Below are 22,698 nucleotides of genomic sequence, written 5' to 3' on the forward strand. Positions count from 1 at the left end.
ACGTACACACGCAAACACACACACACACAGACATTAACTATAGAGTAACACGTTATAAGAGGAAGATGGACACTTCTTTCAGTGCGAGTGAGCGTCTTCAGCAGAGAGGAGCTTTCTGCCTCTTCCCCATCAGAAGCATCAAAGCAGACAGAAGACATAACGTTAGCTAAAAGGCTCGAACACATTCAGCCAAAAAGGAGAGCATTACTCTGACACTTCCACAGTTTTTAACTTTTAACACAAATTAATGCACGTCTTTCTTGTCTCGCTCGACAAAAATGTAGCGTGACCCAAGATCAATTCTGCTGCCTTGGTTTGTAAATGTACCTCCAGCTCAAAGGAGTGCGCACGAATGCAGATTTTCTCCCCAGAAAGGAGGCCCCAGCCAGCACGAGTCCAGCTGGTTGCCGGGCTCTGTGATACCAAGCTTTCCCATTCCAGCGTTCTGAATGCATCTCTCTACAGCCAAGTGAGGTGAAAAAAAGAGGGAAAAAAAAAAAAAAAAAAAAAAAGCACACTTTACCTGTTGCTAGGCACCAGCATTCTGTACCTCAGATCCAGATCTGCCACCAATGCAACAAAGCTTTATGTGAATTTACTCTCACACACACACACACACACACACACACACACACACACACACACACACACACACACACACACACGCACGCACGCCAATTAACTCTTTAGTCCTTTTGCCATTACCTTTCTTGTTTGTTCCTCGCATGTGTGCATGTGAGTATGTCCGTGTGTGAGTACATATCGGCTTGAGTGGGCATGCCTGGTGACTTTAATCTTCGTCACACAGCGCGGCCGTGCCTTGCGTCGGACATTAACCCTCGCGGGATTTCCCAGCTTCAAAGTTTCGACCCAGGCTCTTATCAGTGAAAAGGGGAGGGGCTTAACAGATGAACCCAGAATGCCACTCAGTGAGGAGAATCGTGAAGAACTGCACAGAGAATTCTGCAGGAGTCCAACGCAAGTCCTTTCATGCTGCAACAAAAGCTGCAGCCACACTGCCGGAGGCTGAGCTCTGACGGTCGCGACGTTAGGGTTAATCCAGCTCCAAGAATGAGTTGCAGTGGAAGCGACGGAATTCTGCTTTTTCTTGCAATCCTGTTAAACTGTGTGCCGTGTTGCTCCAAGTCCTGGCAAACGGGCCATTGAACAGAGTGTCTTTACCACTCAGCTTTTCATCCCGAGACTAAGGCAACCCCGTAACTAAGCAATGGCTTCTCTTGGTATTTCTTATGACGGTAACAATGAACTACAATAAACCAGGCACAAAAAAACCCTAGGTACACGTACAGACAATGGATCTGTTACAAGTCATCAAAGAGAACATGTATCAACTCTCTGCCCCTCTACCCAAAATCCTCTGCCCAAACTCCAGTGCTAGCTTCAATAGCATTGAATTTAAAATGAATTCAATAAGTTTTCGGTCTCCGACTTCAGATAGTAACTTCCTCGGTCGGCACACAAAACACGATTCCCGCTGCCCAAGAAGAATAAAAAGAAACTAAAATTTATGAATAACTTCCCCTCTCCTCATGCACACTCAAGACAAAGGCTGAATCGCCGGTGAAACTAATAAGCTCCCTCTAAACAGATGAAACATCAATCCATGACCACTTTAGAATTTTTGAATTCCCACTGCACAGTGCCGGAGCTGGAGCGACTCACCGGTGCACGGGGGCTCCTGCCTAAGTGCAGCAGATAAGTCGTTCACTTGAAGAGCTCAGTCTCGCATTACAGGAGTTATGGCCACAAAGTCGCATGCATTGCTGAGCTCAGGCATGTAGATGCCTGTCTGTCTGACCCAACGCTTTCTCTCCCTCTCCAGAGAGATAGAGGTCTGACAGTCTGCTTTGCAACAGTTACCTGCTTGTGGGTGGGTTGCAGGTGTGAGGAGGAGCATCTACTGGAATGCACTGACTGCATAACGATGACTGCAAAGTATCTGTGCAACCCACAGAAAGGAATCCATCTACAGTGAAAGTACACAACCTTGACCTGACTCTTGATCTGTTGTTGTAGACACAGTGGAACCTGAGGACAAGCATACCCACATGCTGGTCTCTCTCTCTCTCTCTCTCTCTCTCTCTCTCTCTCTCTCTCTCTCTCTCTCTCTCTCTCTCTCTCTCTCTCTCTCTCTCTCTCTCTCTCTCTCTCTCTCTCTCTCTCTCTCTCTCTCTCTCTCTCTCTCTCTCTCTCTCTCTCTCTGTCTGTCTGTCTGTGTGCAGTACAAATTCTGTCATAACAGAAATAATGCTGAGCTGCTGGGAAATGCACCAAAGCAGAATCGGGGGGGCGGGGCAGCTCAGGGCAGAACCCCTGTAGCTCACCTGGTAAAGCCAGTAACACGAGGTGCTACCAACACCAAATTCATGGGTTCAATTCCCACGGAGATACATATTCATCATTCTGAATAAGAGCATCTGCTAAACACTGTAAGAAGGGAAGATACAACCGGAGACAAACCAGCTTAGTGTTCCTGAGGGGAAAGGGGCTTTTTTTTCCGGGAAAATAAATAAAAACCTGTTTAACTGGCTGAGAAGCTGCCCACACCCACACACACACTTACACTGGTGGGCCTTTTTCCACTTAAGTACTACGCATATAAGCCATTAAAAGGTCTGAAATAAACCTTAAGTCATGCCCAAATCCCACTGAGAGACAAATGTCGGTTTAGAACATTCCCATCAAATGCTACATGGAAGAATGATCGTAATAAAGATACACCTACCCTGCGTTGTAACCACTCACACTAGTCAGTAACAACAGATGGACAGCAGGTCTATCAGCTGGGGGTCTGTCCACCCCGAATCTCGGTCGCTTTCTCCCGATTGGTCTATATTCTTCCTCCCGAGCCCTGCATGGGGAGCATGCCTGCCCCTCGCTGTCCATGCCCACCCCTGGATCTGCAGCAGGTCTGGTTTAGGGGGCTCCGGAGGAAACGGAGGCGGGGCCAAACCGCTCCCTGCTCCCCATGAAAGACTGGGGCAGGTGGGGCTCGCTGGAGGAGGGTGCATTTACAGAGTTCAAGGGTCACAAGCAGAGAGGAAATATGCGACGCTAGCATGGATTTGCCTGATCGCTGATGACCGCCGATTAGTCGCGCACACGGAGCAAGGTACACAGGAGAAGAAGAGAGTTCTGGGAAGAGAGAAAACGTTTATTTGCAAGACTGCCTGTGGTTGTGTGTGTGTGTGTGTGTGTGTGTGTGTGTGTGTGTGTGTGTGTGTGTGTGTGTGTGTATGTATGTATGTGTGTGTGTGTGGTTCTGTCTGTGAGTGTGTATGTATGTGTGTGTGTGTGGTTGTGTGTGTGTATATGTGTATGTGTGTGTGTGTGTGTATATGGTTGTGTGTGTGTATATATATGTGTGTGTGTGTGTGTGTGTGTGTGTATGTGTATATGGTTGTGTGTGTGTATATATGTGTGTGTGTGTGTGTGTGTGTGTGTATGTATGTGTGTGTGTGTGTGTGTGGTTGTGTGTGTGTATATGTGTGTGTGTGTATGTGTATATGGTTGTGTGTGTGTGTGTGTGTGTGTATGTGTATATGGTTGTGTGTGTATATATATGTGTGTGTGTGTGTGTGTGTGTGTGTGTATGTGTATATGGTTGTGTGTGTGTGTGTGTGTGTGTGTGTGTGTATATGGTTGTGTGTGTGTATATATGTGTGTGCGTGTGTGTGTACGTGTATGTGTATATGGTTGTGTGTGTGTATATATGTGTGTGTGTGTGTGTGTGTGTGCGCGCGCGAGGGAGACAACAGCTGGAAGACTGCCTTTATCTTCCCCAAGCGGCACTTTGACGCAAAGCTGCCACAAAGACACACACACTCATACACACACACACATACACACACACACATACACACACACACATACACACACACACACACACACACATATACTACTTTGATCATGTTTGGAAAAAGGAAAAACACACACACATGCCGGGAATACACTGGAAGCATTTGGTGCTGCAAACATCTACACTGATATTTAAAATGCAAACACTGCACGAATGGGTAACATTTCATGGATACAGCTGAGCGCATAAACAGAGACAGTGATGGATGTTTAAGCTAATGAACTGTACATACAGGCTGAACATCAAACTAATCCCACTGACAATACACATCAAACAGGCATAAACGGTATCAGGTCCCAGGAGTCACGCAATACGGCCTTAAATGCAGAGGAGAATATATATATATATATATATATATATATATATATATATATATATATATATATATATATATATATATATATATTACTTGCTATGACCAGTACATTTATTTAATGCAGTATTAATTTTTCTCAAGGTCACCTTCCCATCCACTGCAAAATCTGCAGTGATATCTCAGCAGCTGAGCACTCCCTCTCAACCAGAGAAAGAGGAGCTGGCTGCATCTCAATAAATAAAACTCCTCACTCAAGTGTCAAATCGTCTCACTCGGCCTCGGTCTCCATAGAAACCCTGCTCTGAGAGAGCCATTGCTGGGTGGCTGAGGTGAGCGGTCCCGGCCGCTAACGTTTCTGCTGTGAATCATCTCCGCTAGCGAGCGAGATTTCTGCCTGCAGTCAGCGGCCCTGGCTTGCCCGGACCTCATTACTCAGGCGAAGAGAGCAGCGGCAGGAGGCCTGTCGGGGCCCCACCCAGCCCACACAGGCCGGCTCGTTTATCGTGACGCCATCAAACTGGCAGCGTGTCGTTCGCCCCCGCGCCGCCGTCCGCGAGGCCTGGGGGGGGATCGGAATGGTAGGACGGGCGATTTCATGACCTGATTCCCGGACGGTTTGCGGTGCGCTGCTGCGTGTCCCTGGAGTCGGTCTGCCTCATGGGCGCTACGTAAGGGAGCTTGGGGGGGGGGGGGGGTCACTGAGCAGCACAGAGCTCTCGGCCCCAGGGAGTGGCCCTCAGAGCTGTCTGAGTCACCGGGAGGAAGTGAGAACTTTGTTTCTGAATGCTCATTAAAGCAGGGCTGATAAAAGTCAACCTCTGCTTCTGCCAGAACCACTAATAGAGATATTACTTTTTCCAAAGGTGTTGACAAAGGGCGTTGTAAGCAAGAGGACGACGAACCACGCGAGTGTAAACATGTCGACCAATACCGTGAGTCTGTGTAAACATGTGGACCAATCGCGCGAGTCTGTGTGAACGCGTCAATGTGCTAATGTGGCAGGCCCGGAGGTATTTGACCAGTCCTGTATGTGTTTGGTGTGTGTGTGTGTGTGTGTGTGTGTCTGTGTCTGCATGCACATGTTACACCAGGGCCTCACTCACCAGGCGACTGTGGTCGGGACGTGGTCTGGCTGGGCGGTTCCTCCGTGTTCAGCGAGGGCAGGTCACAGGAGGAGGCGTCCTGGCTCAGGGAGCTCCTCCCCTCCGACTGCGTGCTCTCAGACGCAGGGGCGGCTCTCCAGAAGCTGGCCGTTGAGCACACACTGTGCCTGCTGCCTGGAGGACACAGGGGCAAGAGCTTTAGCCACAGTAATAAACACACGTGTACAGGTACAAATACACTCAAATGTGAGAGCACACGTGATCGGTATCAGAAACGTGACGTTAGTAGAAAGAGCTGCTACAAATAAAGTTTACACAAACGCATGCTTGCTCTGTATCTGGGAACTGGAAGTTACATAGGTCATAGAGTAAACAAACACACACACACACTAAAGTGGCGGGGGTGTATGTTTAGCAGATGTTATCATTGAATTACAATCACACTATCAGATATTCTCTGCCGGGGGTGAAGAGTGCTGTAGCAAACGGATCATAGATGGTACAGAGTGCAGGCCCATTACACAGTGCTGCAATCAATCAACTCAGTGCTGTTCTTAATTAGCACTGCAGTAAATACCAGCTGATAATTGAGAACAACGTTATACTACTAATGCCTAATACATCTAGAGTATATAGGAACCTACAGATAATCCATTCTCTATATTAAAAACATCATTATAAAACAAACAAACGCACACACGTGCGCACGCGCACCCTTGTGATTTTACATTTGTTTGGGCATTCCTGTGCAGTAAGTTACCATATCGATGGAGCCCTGTCTTTTAAATGTACTTCTGATCCAGAGACCCTCCACAACCCCCAGAGCTTGATTCCAGCAGGTATCCGAGTCTTCTGGGACATCAGTATCGTGAAGGTCAACACTGCCATAGTGATTTGCAAACAATATCTCCAGCAGCCCTGATAATGACTGTCGCCGGGTTTGCAAATGCAAGCACGGTTTCTGATTAATGCGACCCATCAGAGTGACCAATTAAAACACTGGACCAATCAAATCCATATAAGCACCTGAAAGGCTGGGAACAGTCAGTCATCTGTTATCTGTCTTGCATTACCACTTTGCATTAAAATGCCTCCCAAATCAGATTAGTCATTTCGCTAGAGCTTTCTAAACCGGCAAATTGTCAAACAGCTGTCTGGAGAGTTGAGCACATTCGCACCTCCCTGCCAGACAGTCTCCACCTGTCTCTGACCACAGTGAGCGACAGCGCAACAGATTTGTGTCAGATTTACTCTCTCTCAATGCATCAGTATGTGAGGGGGTCGCATTTTAATTTCATAGGCCATATTATATGAAAGAAAGAAAGAAAGAAAGAAAGAAAGAAAGAAAGAAAGAAAGAAAGAAAGAAAGAAAGAAAGTCATCCAACTTCTGAGTACACAGGACTGAATACAGCTAGCTAGCAGGTACACCTGACCACTCAGGCGTACAGCATCATATCAGTGCAAGTGCTGCATTAACAGGCTTCCACAAACGGGGCCCCACGTCTGCCACACAGAACCGCACACATGTATCAAGCACACCAATTATGTTGCACATACTAGGAGAGTCGAGCAGGGCTCAGAAACAGGGGGGAAGCCCTGCCAGTGTAATGTAGTTGTGAGCCTTCCCAAGCACCTTAGCTGTGGAGTGGAGAGTTCCAGACAGACCATTATCCCTTGCACAGCCCACTCTAATGGAATAATCACACCTAGCCTTCCATTTGCACCCAGCGCGCTCACACCATCCTCCAGTCGACAAAAGCGAGGCTGCGATTCATTGAAATCGCCATGGCAACACAGCGTCTCCGGCATCCGGCGCTTAAGCGGTTCGCCGGCGCCGCGGGAAATGCTAGCGAGTTCAACGTCTCGCTGCTGCCACAGCGACCGATATTTTCACCTCTCAAAAGGCGGCGCCGAGCCGCGTCCAGTCGCGGCTCGAAGGTCCAGCGGCCCCAGCGGGCGGAAAAGAGTGACAGCTATGTTGCCGCTCCTCTCCGAGCGAGTACGTGCCCTTTAAAGTCCCAGGCATCAGAGCCACGGTGATGAGGCAGCCGAGGACTCCGGCACACCCAGGCTGGCCCCGGGCCCCGGGCTCGTCTGAAGAGGCCTGCTGCTGCCTCGCCCTCCCTGCAGACACACTCCGAGCGAGCAGAGGCAGGGCGGGGAAGCTCGGCGTGGCGCTAATTAGAAGGGCTTGGCCAGTCGAGTGCGGCTCAAGAGGGATTTGCAGTGAAGCGGTTCCTGGCAATGCACCATGGTATCATCTGACAGAGCACAGGCTGTGTGTGTGTGTGTGTGGGGGGGGGGGGGGGATCTGAGGCAGGGGAGAGGCAGGAAAGAAGGACAAACACACAGAGACGGCTGTGGTAGCAACGCACACACCGGCTTTCAACGTTGTTTTAATCGCTACGGAAATAGTGCACAACAGTGAACGAGGTGAGCTTAAATGCCATCTTTCGCCGCAAAGCACAGGCCTGGAGCGGTTCGGGGGGGGGGGGGGGCTACCTTTCGGCTGCGAAAAAGGGGGAGAGGGGGACCAGGGCTTATCGTCAAACTGCACCCAGCCGCTCCTCGGCTGTGCGGCCACTGGGTGGGTCTCCGCCCTGGAGAAGGAGGTGTCTGCTGCAGTTGGGGCGGAACCGGCTAACCGCATGCCGCTGTGCTCGTCTGGGGAGCAGGAAGAAAATGCACACACACACACAAACACACACACACACACACACACACACACACACAAACACACACACAGTTTGGTGTTATATCTAGCGGAGAGCATGAAGCCGTTCCCATACAGCCTTTATCCCCATGGCCGGGGGCAGTAAGCTCCAAGCACAAGAATCTCACAGCAAGCTGTCAGCACAAGGCAGAGGCGATGCTCCGTCTAATTTGAAATATTATATATATAAATAAAACCCAGAAAATGTAATATTGAAAATTAAAAATTGGCCTAAACCAGCATATTACAGTAACAAAATTACCACCTTTTGCAATAATTTCTTTATTTAATTGTCAGGTCAGTCTCTTTGCTTTCTTCATGGGGAAGAAATCTTAAAAGCAGGACTCAAAAGAGGAACCCATCCTCCTCTGGGCATCAGCAATTTCTATGACCACAGATGAAATGTGCATTTCCCAAAACAAGTGGTCTTGGGCAAGCTTAAGGAGGAGCACAGCTGCAAGGGGAGTTTGCTCCAAGAAAATCCGTCTGCAGTGTGATACGCCCGACCTCCACAGAGACGTGAACCGCACTTCACTAAAAAACTAGACTCTACAAGCTTAAGATCCAGCTGAAGGTTCAAAGGGAAGAGGTTAGGTGAGTTATCTTTGCCTGTGGGGGAGACGAGGGGCCGGCGCAAATGTCCCTGCTTGCTGGAGCAGGAGCAGGGATGTGTACCTGCCGGCCGGGGCACGTCGGCCAAGTCCGCCCAGTCGGGCCGCGTACAGGTGCCTGTGCCGCTGGCCACGGTCGCCATGGTGCCCGCTGGCACACGCCCGCCTCCTCAGTCGGTCAGGATCACAGCAAGCGAGCGCGGAGGATCTGAAAGAAAGACAAAAAGGAAAGCGAGCTGAAGACGATCGGGGGGGGAGCGGCGCCTTGGCTATGGGCTTGCGAGTTCTGCTGAAATACGCGATGAGTAAGCTACAGCAGCCTTCGATGGACGTGGCACCGCAGACAGCTGCTCGGAGAACCTCGAGAAGGGCTGTCGTCTTACTGCAAAGAAAGTCCCGACGTGACAGCCAAGAGCGAGAGGATTTTCGGCTGGTAGAGACAGCAGCCACCGCATGGGAGCCTCGTAGACTCCAGAGAGCATGTCCAGGCGTGCCACATTACACAGCAGAAACAGTCAGGAAACCCACTGAAAACCACAGGAAGGGCTTCACATCGCCTTATGCATGCCTACAGACACGACGCCATTCGGCTCACGGGTTACACGTGCCCTGCAGCTAGCAGAGTTTCAAGCTTATGAAAACTGAAATAAAAAGGATGTAGGCTATACATTATGTAAAGAACATTGTCTTGCAGTTTAGGTCTAATGCATCCGGTTGGTCTCCAGTGAAAACCACTATCAGGATTTGGCAAGAACCAGAATAAGTCTCCGTCTCTAGGCAACCAAGGCTCTACAAAAGGGAAACAAAGAGAATAAACATTCTGACAGGCGTGATAACCACTTCTCCATGTCACAGGAAAGTGAGAAAAGCCAGCTGTTTTCTCAGCAAAAACTGGGATTCTACAGGAAACACACTGGGTGCTCTGGGACATGCTGCAGTCCAGACACACGAGTCCCCGGCACAAACCCCAACCCTCCCTGCCAACAAACCACGCCCCTGCCCCTCCCCCCGTACAAACCCCTCCCCCTCTCCCCTGTGGATTTGTCTCTAAGAAACACTTTACACCCAGTATTTGTTGACCAGGGCTTCGTCCGCTGTATAGACCCACGCAGAAACCAAAGCCAAAGTTACTCCATGGTGCTAAATAACTGTTCTATCATTTAAAACATTAAAAAATTAAAAACATTAACTTAAAACACATAAATAAATAAACACATAAATAACTTTTTAAATGTCTTTTAAATCTGCTGAGACGACAGGTCCTGTGTTATCCTGTGACAGCCTCTCCTGCATTGGTCGCAGGGTCGGGACAGGCCAAAGAGCACAGCTCACGGCCATGCCCACGCACTGTTCCAGCTTCCCCAGACTTTCCTGCAGCCGGCACGCACACGGGCTTGTGCCTGGGAACAGCCATGACATCATCAGTCAGACTGATACTAGTTTTGTTTTTTTTCCTTCATACAGTGCAACGCGTTCCTGTTCCCACCCCTGACTTACTCCAAACCAAACATTCTTCTCTCTGAAGAATCTGGTGCAAAACAAGCAAGACACGCACACTTATTCTTCATATGACGGCCTTATCTTTAGCCTAAACACCGCTGTTTTGAACTGGCTGGCACATACTGGTGAAACTTGAGCTTCACACACATCATCTTGACACTCATCACTCAATAAGTGAGTTAGAGTGCATCTTGGCCCAGTTCTACTCATGAACCGTGACCTCCTGACCTCTCTGAAAACACCCCCGCTGTACAGCAAGTGCACAATCTACCATACAGTTTCACCCTAGCAGCAAGTGTGTGTGTGTGTGTGTGTGTGTGTGTGTGTGTGTGAGTGAGAGAGAGTGTGAGTGTGTGAGAGAGAGATGGCAAGATAAGAAAAAAAGAAATTCAGAGCTAACCAAATATGTGAGAGCATAACGTGGCCTGGCCTGGCAGACTTTATGACAGACGACTGTAGCAGATGAAAGAGATTTCCTCACTGACAGCACCAGCTGCTACGTTTGCCCTCCGGTGGTCTATGTTGCTGAATAAAGATTAGCCACGGTGACCTCCCCTTGGACGGCGTAGCTCTGTGCCCTCATACACACACTCACACACACTCTCTCTCTCTCTCACACACACACACACACTCTCTCTCTCTCTCTCTCACACACACACACACACACACACACAATGCTGAGAGCACGCTTCCCCTCACAGCATTGTTTGGGAAGAGCCATTACAGTGTTCAGTAGCAACCTTTCTCTGTGCCAGCCCACTGTCGGCATGGGGCCGCATCCACTCCGTGTCCTCCGCGTGTGTGTAAAAGCAAAACAGAAGAGACCTGCGTTTTAGGCCAGAGGGCTTCCAGTTAGCATCCCACCCTCTGCACTTGTCTCAGCCACAAATATGCCATGTCAAAAAAATAAACCTCTGGTACATGCCTCTCAGTCTGCAGAGCACAAACCGCAGGATTTGACTCGTGACTCAAACGTACTAAATTTAAACAGACATTTTCAGTCTATGCAACCGACTAGTCCTCAAGAGTTCCAGGGGAACAAAATCAGGATATATCAACAGTGTAACGGATATAAGCATTCCAGAGAGGGGTAGATGACCTTCAGGAAAGGAATGCATTACTGATCCCATACGGATTGAAGTCTATTACACTTTCATAACACTATGAGAACATATTATTACAGAACACCACTGGCATTTTGTTTTCCTCTCATACACAGCCATACAGCGGGGGGGGGGGGGGGAAAGAGAGAGAGAGAGAGAGAGAGAGAGAGAGAGAATACAGATTCGATCATAATAATAAATGTAATACTATCACGACATGGCGTGATAAATCTACAAACCCAAACAAGCTGCCGACGGGTTCTACCCGAGCAAATGTAACAACGTTTTTCACAACGCGACAATAAAACGACTTACAAACAACCAGTAAGTAACCGCTGTGTTGTGCATATAAACCCAGCCCTTTTATACTCACTGAGCCACAGTGTGTTAGTGTAACGATGTGTGTCAACACGCCGTGCGGCACCTGATAAACGCGAGTAAAACAGCGCCAGCGTGCGCCTCTGCAACAACCTGTTGACTCAACTCAGCGCACCATTACTGCGCACAACGTGGGACCCTGCGTTACAGTTTAAAGTTGTAAAGCGAGCGATCAAGCTAAAAAAAACCCACATTTTTCGGTATACACGCCGATGTGTATAGCAGATATCACGCCTGATGGTTTTAAAAACTCCGACTTACTTACAGCGCGCTCAGCTTGCGCCTCTCCTGGTAAAGCTGCACCGGCGCACCGCCTTGCCGCCACCTGATTGGATGTCCGTTGAAGCGCCGTCATATGATTGGATGTCCGCGGAAGCGCCGTCCCTCGTCCCCAAACCCGCAGACCTGCTGGGACGGTGCGTCCGGGGAAAAAAAGTTCTCTTGTTGACTGTTTTTGTTTCTTTAGGGAAAAAAAATGCATTTGTTACCTGATTCACGCAAACGTTTGTATTAAAAAACAAAACAAAACAAAAACTCCGCAGACGCAGTGATGTCGCTCATCAGCAGCGGACATCCCACACGTTTGCTGGGACGCTGGCAGAGACGCTTGCTGACTGTTTCTGTTTGCGCGGGCACTGTTGTTCCATGTATGTATGCCATCTATTGGATCCGATTGTCATTGCACCCTGAGAAACTGGACTGAAGAACCTCATCGTTATGGCCGAGTGGAGCGTGCTATTGGATTACGCCCGCAACAGAAACTCCAAAGGTAAATATTTTGAAGGCAACAATGCGGGAGTACAAACGTCACCTGAGAGAATAACCATTTATTTCCCAGCTGTAAATGAAACGGGCCGAGTTATGTTTATATCTGTCCATAAGGTGGCGACATAGTTCTTAAAACCAAATCTACCTGTAAAATCTGGCCAGTAAAACAGGCTGCAGCGTACTAAAGACGCTTTTGAGTCTCGGTTGCTCACAAACGTTCGACTTATGGAAGGCCAAAAGTGGGGGAAATCACCTGCATGTAGGAGTATAATGCGTTGGAAGAAGTGACTGGGACACTGGAATCGGACACATTCAGAAGCGAAATGGCTTGATGCTTTTGAAGCTTCTGACACCCAGTTCTACACCGACTTCACAAAATGCTTAGAAGACAAGCTTCACAAATATTCTCCTCGCAAAACACTTAAAAACGTGTGAACATCTCAGATCTGCAACTCGTACTTTCTTTTGCACATATGTTTGCTGCTTAAAAAAGGGTGAATTACATGCAGCTCTATAGCCTATTTTACAGGTCTAGCATGAGAGAGCTGAAGTCATTGCTAGGCAGTTAATCACAGCCAATGACAGAAGATAAAAGGCTACATAAAACACTTCAGCTCAGCAGGTCTTTTTTTCTTCATGGTTGTCATTACATATCAGTTTGCATTGCACGGAAAAGAGTCGATATGCATATGAACAGGGCTGGTTCAAACTTTGCAGGGGCCCCCATGGTTTGAGTTGGGGCCTCCCAATGACAATGACTGAGGCACCCAGACTTACACAGTGTTAACTGTTTAAAGATAAGAGTGGGCATTAGTCATGAAACTAGGCCCGATAGGCTAAATGCCTTGCAGTCAGCTTTTCCATCTCGTCTCATTCTGGCTCCGGGACGTGAAGTTACCATGGTGCTTCAGTGTGGTTTGCTGTTGAGGAGCAGATGAAAAGGGACTGAGGAATTTCACACACCCCCCCCCCCCAAAAAAAACAAAAAAACAAAACATGGTGGTATCATCCAGCTCCCCCAGCACGCAGTCCAGAATGGTGAGGACGTACCAACTTGCCTCTACACTAGTCAAGATATCATTTAATTGTGAATTATTCAATAACTCACAGTTAAGGATATTTTTAGTTCTTTATTCAGTTGCGTATTTCAATTGTTGTATTTCAAGAAGCCCTTGTACACACCGGGAAATCATTAAATCTGTCAACACCATCAGTCAAATCCGGCAGAAGTACCTAATGTCTTTGCGACATGTAGCATATGTCACGAGGAGGAAAGATGTTTGGCATAAGGAAACACATTCCCAGACTGGTTACCAACTTTCTGGCCACCTGATGGAGTGAGGGTTGAGAACGGATGGCCACGCAGCATGGAATGTTAGCTAATCATCTTCTGACCATTTTGCTTTCTGTCATCATCCTGTCTTATGGCCCTCCATAAACCTATTCATGCTCAGAATTACCTTGAAGGCACAGAAAATAATGATATTGGCACTCACATCAACCTTACATGCAATGACTCAAAATCTCCATTTTTTTCATATTAATACCCGCTATATGCCCCAAACCGACTGACCTGCAGTTAGAACGTCAACTAAAAGAGGGTACGCACATCACAGGAAACATGAATGACTCCAGGTTTGCTTAGGCAGCCTTAACAGGGTCACTATTATTAGTCTACTGTGTAATTAGAGGTAGTGAAGATGTGGTAGAAGGAAGCTTCAGCTGTCGAGTAAGAGAAGCCAGTAGATGTACCAGATTGGAACAGGGATATTTTTTATGTGGATAGTTGTGCTCTTTTTCACGCCATGTTTAGAAAGGGAAAAAATTGACCACGCTGAGCTCTTGGGCTTTCCATATCTTCCCTGCGTCAACACAGTACGTTTATTATTTTTTTTCGAACATCATCCTCTTCTTAGTCTTTAGTCTGATTTATTTAAATGCTGATTTATTGCCAGTTGTGAAAACAACTGTATAAATTTCATATTCTGAGTATGTCCTCAGCTACAAGCAGGTACCACTCTTTACTGAAATTACAGAAAACGTTATAAAGGGTTTGTCTTAACTGAAGTGCAGGAGCTCTTTATATTTAGAAGTGTGTAGTTCCCTGTGTGGCAGGCAGTCCTTTTGTCTACAGGAAGTGCAATTAGGAAACCACATGGCTAATTCTTCAAGTTTGGGCAAGTGTCTTTGTCAAATCTAAACTCTTTCATAAGCTTTAAAAAAAAACAACAAAAAAAAAAACCGTTGGACTCAGGGCCCTGTCTGAGAGCTAAACATAGCAGCCTGTGTGAGAGCTACTGCTGCAGTCAGCTGTTTTTTAGATTAAAGTAGGAGATTGTCTGTGCAGGACTATACTGAAGCGTTCTGCGATGCCTGTCTGTCGTACCTTTTGGGTGTATCGCGTAGAGGAGACCCCCTTTATTGTGCTTTTTGAGTAATTTAATGTAACGACTCACTGTCTAGCCCATGACATTCTGTGTTAGCACGTTGCATAACAGCCAGTGACGCCTGCACTGTCATGCTGTTGCTAGGGACAGCAGGCGTCTGCCCCCCCCCCCCATTTAGAACAGCTGCCTCAGAAATCCCACAGCTCCAGCATCTCAGCATATAGCATTCAGCTTCAAAGTCAAACTGTCGCCGTTGCGCCGCTGCTTGTCAGTTACAGAAGAGCTCTACTACCCCCATGTGCACCCAAACCCTCATGTGTTCCACCATTTTTCAAGTTGTTCCCAGAGTTCAGGTATGAGGAATGTGTTTCTGCTACATGGCTGAATACAGATGGAAGACTTTTAAGGAGGCACAGGCTTCCTCTGAGCAGATATGTGTAGCACGTCGGGAGTTAAGGTTAGAAGGAGGAGGCTTTCTCTCATCCCCTGTCCCTCATCCATCCCACATGGCCATAATTTATCCCCCTGGTTAACCTACTTTAATGGCAACTGAAATGCCCAAGGCATTCCTTGTTGCTCTCTGTCTAACTGGCTTTCTCTTTCACTCACTGTCACTATGTCTCTCTCTCTCTCTCTCTCTCCCACACTCCTTCTTCCTGTCTCAGGCCCCGCGTCAGCAGTGGAACCTCCCAGCAAATTCCACAGCAAGTCGTAAGGCGCCCCTGCATGCATTTGTATTAGAAACGCACACCGTCACATCCGCAGTGGGCAAAAACAGTCACTTAATCCCCGGCGTGTGACACGCTGCGATTTGTCTCTGATCTTTAATTTCGGAATCAGTCTAATAAATCTCATCCGTACTTCTAATCCGGCGCAGTTCGCTCAGACACCCAATGTTATAAAAGTGTAATGAATACGGCTGGCCACAGAGAGCAAGTAAATCTGTCCAGTTAAATTAGACTGCACCCGTAGGTCGGCATCTTTCAGCGGGCCCGAATGGATCCGTCAAACGGGCGGAGTTCATCACGGTGTCCCGAACTGCCGTGGCTTACCATTGGCAGCGCAGGGAGACACATTAGGACGCGTTTTAATAAGTCCTCGATTACGCCAAAGCAAATCAGCGTGAGTTGGTTTTGACGGGAAATGGCCCGACTGTACGCAGAATGGACTAATAGGCTCAGTTTGATTGCTGTTCCGCGCAGAGGACGATCAATATTGCAAAGTGTTTACCCACCGGCCTGTGCTCTTCCTCGCCTCGTCCTGGCATTGCAATCACAGGTTTCACGCTCCTCGTCCAATATGGGTAACTTCCTGTCGGAGCAGGTGGTTGAATACATAACAGCACTGGATAGGAGTTACGCAATTCTGTGATATTGGAGATTTGGCACCGAACTCGGATCACGCCCAGTGATTGGCACTGGAATTGTATCGCACCCACATCTTGTGTTTGCATCTCAAACTTCGACCAATCCCTGTTTATGTAAACAGTTTATGTGTTAGTAACCAACCACTCTTCGTCTACAAAAGGGAAAAATCAGCATGAATGGAGCCCCCTTGACGTTGTTCGGGTCCCTGGTTTAGCCGTTCACATTCTGGCACGTTTGTGAGCAGAGAGGGGAACGGAGGTCCAGCGGACAAGCAGGACCAGAGGATGGTGCTGCTCACTGGTTCTGAGAGGGAGGGGTGGAGAGTCCAAGCCTGGCTCGCTCTCTCTGTTCTGTCCTCCACTCTGCTGGGCCCAGTTCCCCCCCTCAGGTGCTTTAGGTAGACTCCTAATGAAAGATCAAGGGCATTAGCCACACGACAGGCAAAGATGGGGTACCTGCAGTTAGCAGCACGGTTACAGAACATTAATTTCACTGCAGACTCATTTGTAAGTGCAGAGAGGGACAGACAGAGAGAGAGAGAGAGAGAGAGAACGTGACCTAGGCCCAGTGAAGGGCTCTCACCCAAATGCAGAGTGCATAGTGGCTGGTGTAGAGCCTTAGTCTTAGCTGGGAGAGGCAGAGCAACGGGAGGGTTCAGGCTGGCATTTCCACTTGCTTTGTCAGCACAGCCTGCATGGAAAATGTCAAATTCATTACCTGCCTTCTCTCTCTCTCTCTAATACAGATGTACTGAGCATGATTCACACCTCTGCTTCCACTTCCCATTGTGTTCCGAGTGGGAAAGGAAAACTTGAGCAAATAACTCAGTCAGCAGTTGTTTGCCGCGAACGGGGACGGTCAGGTTTACACTGCGGGTATTGTTTCGGGGTGGGCTCAGGGCGGGCGGAGAACACTGCTTAAGCGGGTTGGGGACTTGCCACTCGAGACGGCAGCGTGTTTGATGGAGTCCCTGCCATGCTGGGACCCCAGGGGGAGGAGGAATACATGGCTTGAGCGCACCCCCCCCCCCCCCCCCCGCCCCGTCCCCAAGCATTTCAACGAGGGCCGACACTTCGAAGACTCTCATTCTCTCAAATCCCCAACCTATGCCCCTATGCAAATCAGCCAGATTAGGGCCAGACATAGAGACTTGCAAATGTATTCAAGTGTTGGACCCTTAATGCCAGAGATCTGGTGTAATACTCTCATATTTGTGTCGGACTTACAAGAACCAGGGGACGAATTAAAGGCACCGTGCGGCAGATCTGGATGGCCGTAAGATCACATGCTCCTTTGGGTTGCCGAGAAAAACCCCCGTTTCCTGCTACCTAGGAAACTGGAATAAACAAGACACTAATTACAGGAGAGCCTTACTGCTGTCTGGGGGGACCTCCTGATCCTTCTTCCACCCAAACACTGACACTGCCAGTGGGGAAATTTGGGGGAAAACAGGCTGAAGGCTTTCACTCTGATCATAGCAGTTAACACAGAGGGAAAATATGGCTATTCTGTGTCAGGTATAGGGAATAAAAAGTTCAGGGTGTGCTGGTATGAGAGCCACCTTTTTGTTTCCTTGGCAACGAAAACATGCTATATGTCTTTTGTAGCCGTGTTCTGGCACCGTGTGCCGATCCCCTTGGGAGGCTCAAAAGAAAACATTTACGAAAGAGGCTTTTTACTGCTGTGGTGATATTTGCAGTAAATATGTGCCAAGGTCAACATCATGGGAAATTTCATCCTTCCAGAAAAAAAAAAAAAATTCCCAAATTTTTCTTAATGTCACATGTTTATTTGTTTTGAAAATTTAACAAAGAAACCAGGCATTCGCTATAGCAGGTCTCTGACCTGTAAACAAGCCCTGCGAAGCAGAACTGTGCCACTCCACATCTGGCAACATGCATCCTGCACATTTCAGTATTTCTTTTCCTGCAGTTGCATAGCAACCTAGTCGAGCATGGATGTTGTGACACTGTACACGGAGGTAGTTGTGTATAATTTCCAGGCGCTCCCTCTTTAATTAGGAATGGGCCTCCATCTTCACACGAGGCCTTTCGGATGGTGGTCCATGAATTATACAGCAAGTGTAAACCAGGGCTACCTGTCTGTCACAGCACCGCTACACTTCCACACCAAACGTGTTTAACACCGGAACGTGACGGGGATTGTGAATGCGGCTCATTCCCACTCGGATAACTGAGGATGGATTTGTGTTTACACTTTAAGATGGTGACATACTGATGGATCCCGATGGACATTCCGTTTGATAAAATGTCAATTTATGCAGCTTATACTCATCAAAATAGCAAATGGATCACATAAAGCAGTCACGGCCGGATTTATCCGGCCCAAGATTCTTCTGTTGACACATCACGGTTGTAGTAAGATGTTGAAATGTGTTAAACAGACTGGAAGGATGCGCAAGATGTTCACAGAGGTGTGTGGTGGTCCACGTCGCTCTGCTCTGATGTCACAAGCCAGGCACGAGTGGTGGCACCCTGCAGATGACATGACCATCTCCTCTTCATCCCGCTCAGCTCCTCTTACTCACGCACAGTTGTGTGCATCTCCTCTGCTGTGTCAGCAACATCACAGCAAGAAACTGAAGCAAGCAGCCTGTAAAAAGATTTCCGAAGTCTGGTGCAATTTGTGAATTAAATATTTGCATCCTCTGATGCAAAATAACTGTCATATTAATTCTATTACATATTTAAAACACTAATTCAAAGCGCAAGTTTTATTCACACAAGTCAAAGGTCATCTTCGCAACTCTTTTTTTTTATTGCAACTGGAAGACAATACAGCACAGAAACTTGATGGAAGGTTGGATAAACAAACCCAAAAAAGAAAAAAAACTTTTTTCATAGTAATGAAGTGAAGTAGTAGTGAAGTGATATTTACATATTGATGAAATTGTCTTTGGCAATATGATTACACGTTAAAAGAAACACAGAGGGCGAGTGCGCCTCCATATCGACACGCTAGTTAGGTGCACATGCCATCAGACCTCTAAGTTTATAACAAACCAAATGTACTTCTTTACTGTCTCCTTTAAAATAATTTAATGGTTGCCAAAATTATTGTTAAAATGGCAGTTAACAGGAACCTTCCGAACAAAAACAATGGCAAAAAAAAAACAAACAAACAACAAACCCACAGCAAAACAAGAAGACCATTTATTGACCTTTATTTGACTGGCTTGGGTTAATGCTGTCTCAAGTGCTTCCACTCACCTCTTCATCCTTTCCCAGCCTGTTCCTGCTGAAGAGAACCGAAAGGAAAAGTTACGTAGTGAGTATCGCCTTCTTTTACTTCTCACGAGGAGTGGATGCGCGAGCCATCGCCTTTCCTGCTACTGGTTCTCCTCCGTTTTTGACAATGGAGGAATGGAAAAACCGGGAAGTGTGCGTCCGACGCAGGCTCTCTGGATCGCCTCACAGTTCTGTTCTCAGTAAGAAGGTTCATAGTGGTGGGTGAGGATGTGGAGATGAATTTCATATACATGTATGATCAGAGCGGGCATGCCAACCAGAGAGGTCACAACAATACGCACTAATGGTCCAGATGACGTTCAACACGCTATAGACATCTGAATAGAAATGGTCACCATGGAAGAAAAAGACTGCATGATATGGAAAACACCTTAATGAGCAATTTACAGCAAATAATGTGATATCGATATGATTAAGATGTAGTATTATACATGGGTAATTGTCAGAAATGCTACAACTCACTGACAAGTTTGTCTCACGTAGTATTATCAAGTATGTGTTGGCCATTTTGCTGTATATAAAGTTATTACAGGCTTTGGCACTGAACTTTAAAAATCAAACTTATATTAAAAGGTAAGAACATTACCTAAGGTAAAATTATTAAAAGTGCAATCCGGTGGAATTTAGTAAAATATATGCAGTAGCGTAGATCATGCTCTGGTGTTCCCTACTTTAACATTTTTTTCATTTGATTTTATTGGGTGTGTGTGTGTGTGTGTGTGTGTGTGTGTCTTAATACTGATAATTCACCTGAACTGTGCTACAATGCAATGAGTGTGTATCATTGTGTGGTTTGGACTGAAGTCCTGTGCTTCATATATGGAAGACACCCCTCCCCCCCAAAAAAAACCCATTGGCACGGAAATGTGGAGCACGACATGGGCGAAACGCAGGCACAAAGTCAGGGGGAGGAGCCGGGGGCGGAGTCGGGGGAGGAGCTGTAGGAGGAGCCGAGGAGCGACACTCACTACCAACTTCTCCTTACTGACACGAACATCGACTGAGCTGAGCTCACAAACACTGGAGCAGTACTGATCAGGGGGGCGGAGCAGGAGGGCGGAGCAGGGGGGCGGAGCAAGCCTGCTCGTGTGGGTGCAGGCCTGTCACTGCCTGCCCTGCTCAGAAGGTGAAGCCCCCATATTGCACAGAGTGTTGCCCAACAGTCAGTTTGTCCCTGAAGAAGGTTATTCTTTAAATGCCTGCTTCAAAACAAGTGCGATGACGATGGCCAATCAAATTAAGACAAAACAACAAAGGTGACTCTTGGCCTATGGGCATAGAAATTAGAGGCGGTGCCTTTGTTCCCTAGGATCTATATTTATATGAAAATAATTCATGCTCCATGCTAAATACATTATTTACCTTACATGAACTTTTGAATTAAAAAAAAAAAAAGTTTTTCTTTTTCTTTACAGAACCCATGCAACACGATTTGGAAAATCCTGCTGGCTACATTGCTTAAATTAGAAAGTAAAAGGTCTAGTGTAACTTTTATACAGTGTTATCCTGACTGGATGAAATTGCTTATTACATCATGAGGGTTAGAAAAAAACCTCAAAATTAAGAATGCAAACAAATCAACCAAAACAGAACAAAACAGAAATTCCACAAAACAATTCCACAGTCATTTCATTATTTTGTTTATCACTAAAATACAACTGGCAGGTTTTGTAGCATCTCTCTCAGTTTCAGGATACGTTTTTTAGGCCGTCGGATTTGTCGCGCCACAAACACAAATATCACTGTTTCGTTTACTTCATTAGAATAATATCACTTGTTTTGATTGCTTCGGGAAGAACACGGCCAGCTCTAAGGAATACATACGGCACGTATTCGTTCAGGGAGCATGGCTTTCACCAGCTACGACAATCCAACCAGAGGGGCGGCGCTGAAGGCCGTGAGCGTTCTCCCCTCCGTAGAGCTGTGCTGTCGGGCCGGGCCGGGCCGGGCCGCTGAACTGGACGGGGCGGGGCGGGGAGGGCTCATGAAGCCACCCGACAACGGGAGCATCTTTGGCTCCGCCCTGCCCCGTGCCGGCCAAAGGCGTCCCCTACACTATCCCCCACCACCACGCCGCGAGTGGACGTGTGTTTGTTGGTGATTTACTAACAGTGTCATTTCCTGTCATCTCTCTAAGCATGTCGGTTAACGCACAAGTGTGGGAAGGGGGCGCGGTTTCAGGTTATGTATATCACTTTTAGGTTAATATTAGCCAAATAAAACCCGTTACTGAATTAGCTAAATATCTTAAAAAGGTTTTTTTTGCTATGGCTTTAATCTCCTTTGAAAAAAAAGAAAATAAAGAACCCTCAATAACAAGACCTATAACGATAGGAAAACAAAGTGATTGTTGATATTGCCACAAATCAGTAGAATTCACCTGATGTCCTGGAAAAAAATAGTAAATTCTATTAAAAGTGATGTTTTTTTTTCCTTACTCATAACACAGTCAATTACTTTTCATTGACTCTTTTTGCTCTTTCTGGCCCTTGGCCGTCCGGTTGGTGATATTGTTCAAACAGGCCCTGACGCCGGCCAGGTGGAGCAGGGAGCCCGCCGCCTCCTTCATTTCCTCGTCGTCGCTTTCCGGAGGCTTCTCCGTACGCCTCTTTTTCAAGGGCAGCGTGTCACTGGCCACTCTCTGTTTGGCCTTGGCCAAGTGTTGCCGTTTCTTGTGCTGAGCCAGCGCCAGCGCGTCCACCGGCCACTCCTTGGGCTCCTTCTTGATCTTGCTCTTCTCCGCCTCCTCCGCGTCGCTGCCGGTCTCGTTGCTGTGGAAGCCTGCCTGGCCGTAGGCGTCGGGGCTCGGCTCCCCGGGTGCCGAGCTGGAAGATTTGGCGAAGCTGTAGTTGTGGTCCTCCTTGGGGTCGCTGCTGACCAGCGGTGAGTCGCAGGACGGCTCGCTGTCGGTGCGTATCCTGCAGCCAGCCAGGACTGACCTAGTCAAACGGCGGAAGGATAGGCCACTTGGTTAGCCATGCTTTTTTTTTTTTTTTTACGAGAGGGCAACATCACCACACACACTCACAGCACCTACTAAAAAGGACTGCAGGTTTTGTTCATACATTTTTGCAATACTGTCACAAGTACCCTGGTCATGGGTGGGGATTTATTTGCAATGCATTCACAACACATCTTCATGCCACAATTTAAAGGGACAAACACGTAGTGCAACAAAAACTGTTGATCGCGAGGCTATTTGCCGCGTGACTATAGCAATACTCATTGGTGACCGTCGACCCTTTGCAAAACTGGCCAATCTCTGACGAACTCCTTCAGGAGTGTACAGGGACTTCTAACCC

At 47.5% G+C, this 22,698-nt stretch overlaps 2 protein-coding genes across 16 annotated transcripts in view; both read right to left on the reverse strand.

Moving 5' to 3' along the window:
• ston2 (stonin 2) overlaps positions 1-16,055 on the reverse strand; it is a 31,208-nt gene extending 15,153 nt beyond the window's left edge. For 2 of the 12 annotated variants that reach the window (XM_081721616.1, XM_081721615.1), the window contains exons 1-4: positions 9,008-11,348; positions 8,689-8,832; positions 7,803-7,964; positions 5,300-5,473 (exon numbers count right to left, since the gene is read on the reverse strand). In XM_081721616.1, coding sequence (XP_081577742.1) covers positions 5,300-5,473; positions 7,803-7,964; positions 8,689-8,767 — 415 coding nt within the window. In that variant the 5' untranslated portion in view covers positions 8,768-8,832; positions 9,008-11,348. The other 10 variants (XM_081721614.1, XM_081721613.1, XM_035532795.2 and 7 more) reach the window with 10 other exon arrangements.
• Positions 16,056-18,881: 2,826 nt separating this feature from the next.
• foxn3 (forkhead box N3) overlaps positions 18,882-22,698 on the reverse strand; it is a 71,872-nt gene continuing 68,055 nt past the window's right edge. For all 4 annotated transcript variants that reach the window (XM_081721994.1, XM_027001446.3, XM_081721995.1 and 1 more), the window contains exon 6: positions 18,882-22,335. In XM_081721994.1, the coding sequence (XP_081578120.1) occupies positions 21,846-22,335 (490 nt within the window). In that variant the 3' untranslated portion in view covers positions 18,882-21,845. The remainder of the gene's footprint in view (positions 22,336-22,698) is intronic.

This window comes from Electrophorus electricus, chromosome 10 (assembly GCF_041902795.1).
Source record: "Electrophorus electricus isolate QZ-2024a chromosome 10, ASM4190279v1, whole genome shotgun sequence".
Taxonomy (NCBI): Eukaryota; Metazoa; Chordata; class Actinopteri; order Gymnotiformes; family Gymnotidae; genus Electrophorus; species Electrophorus electricus.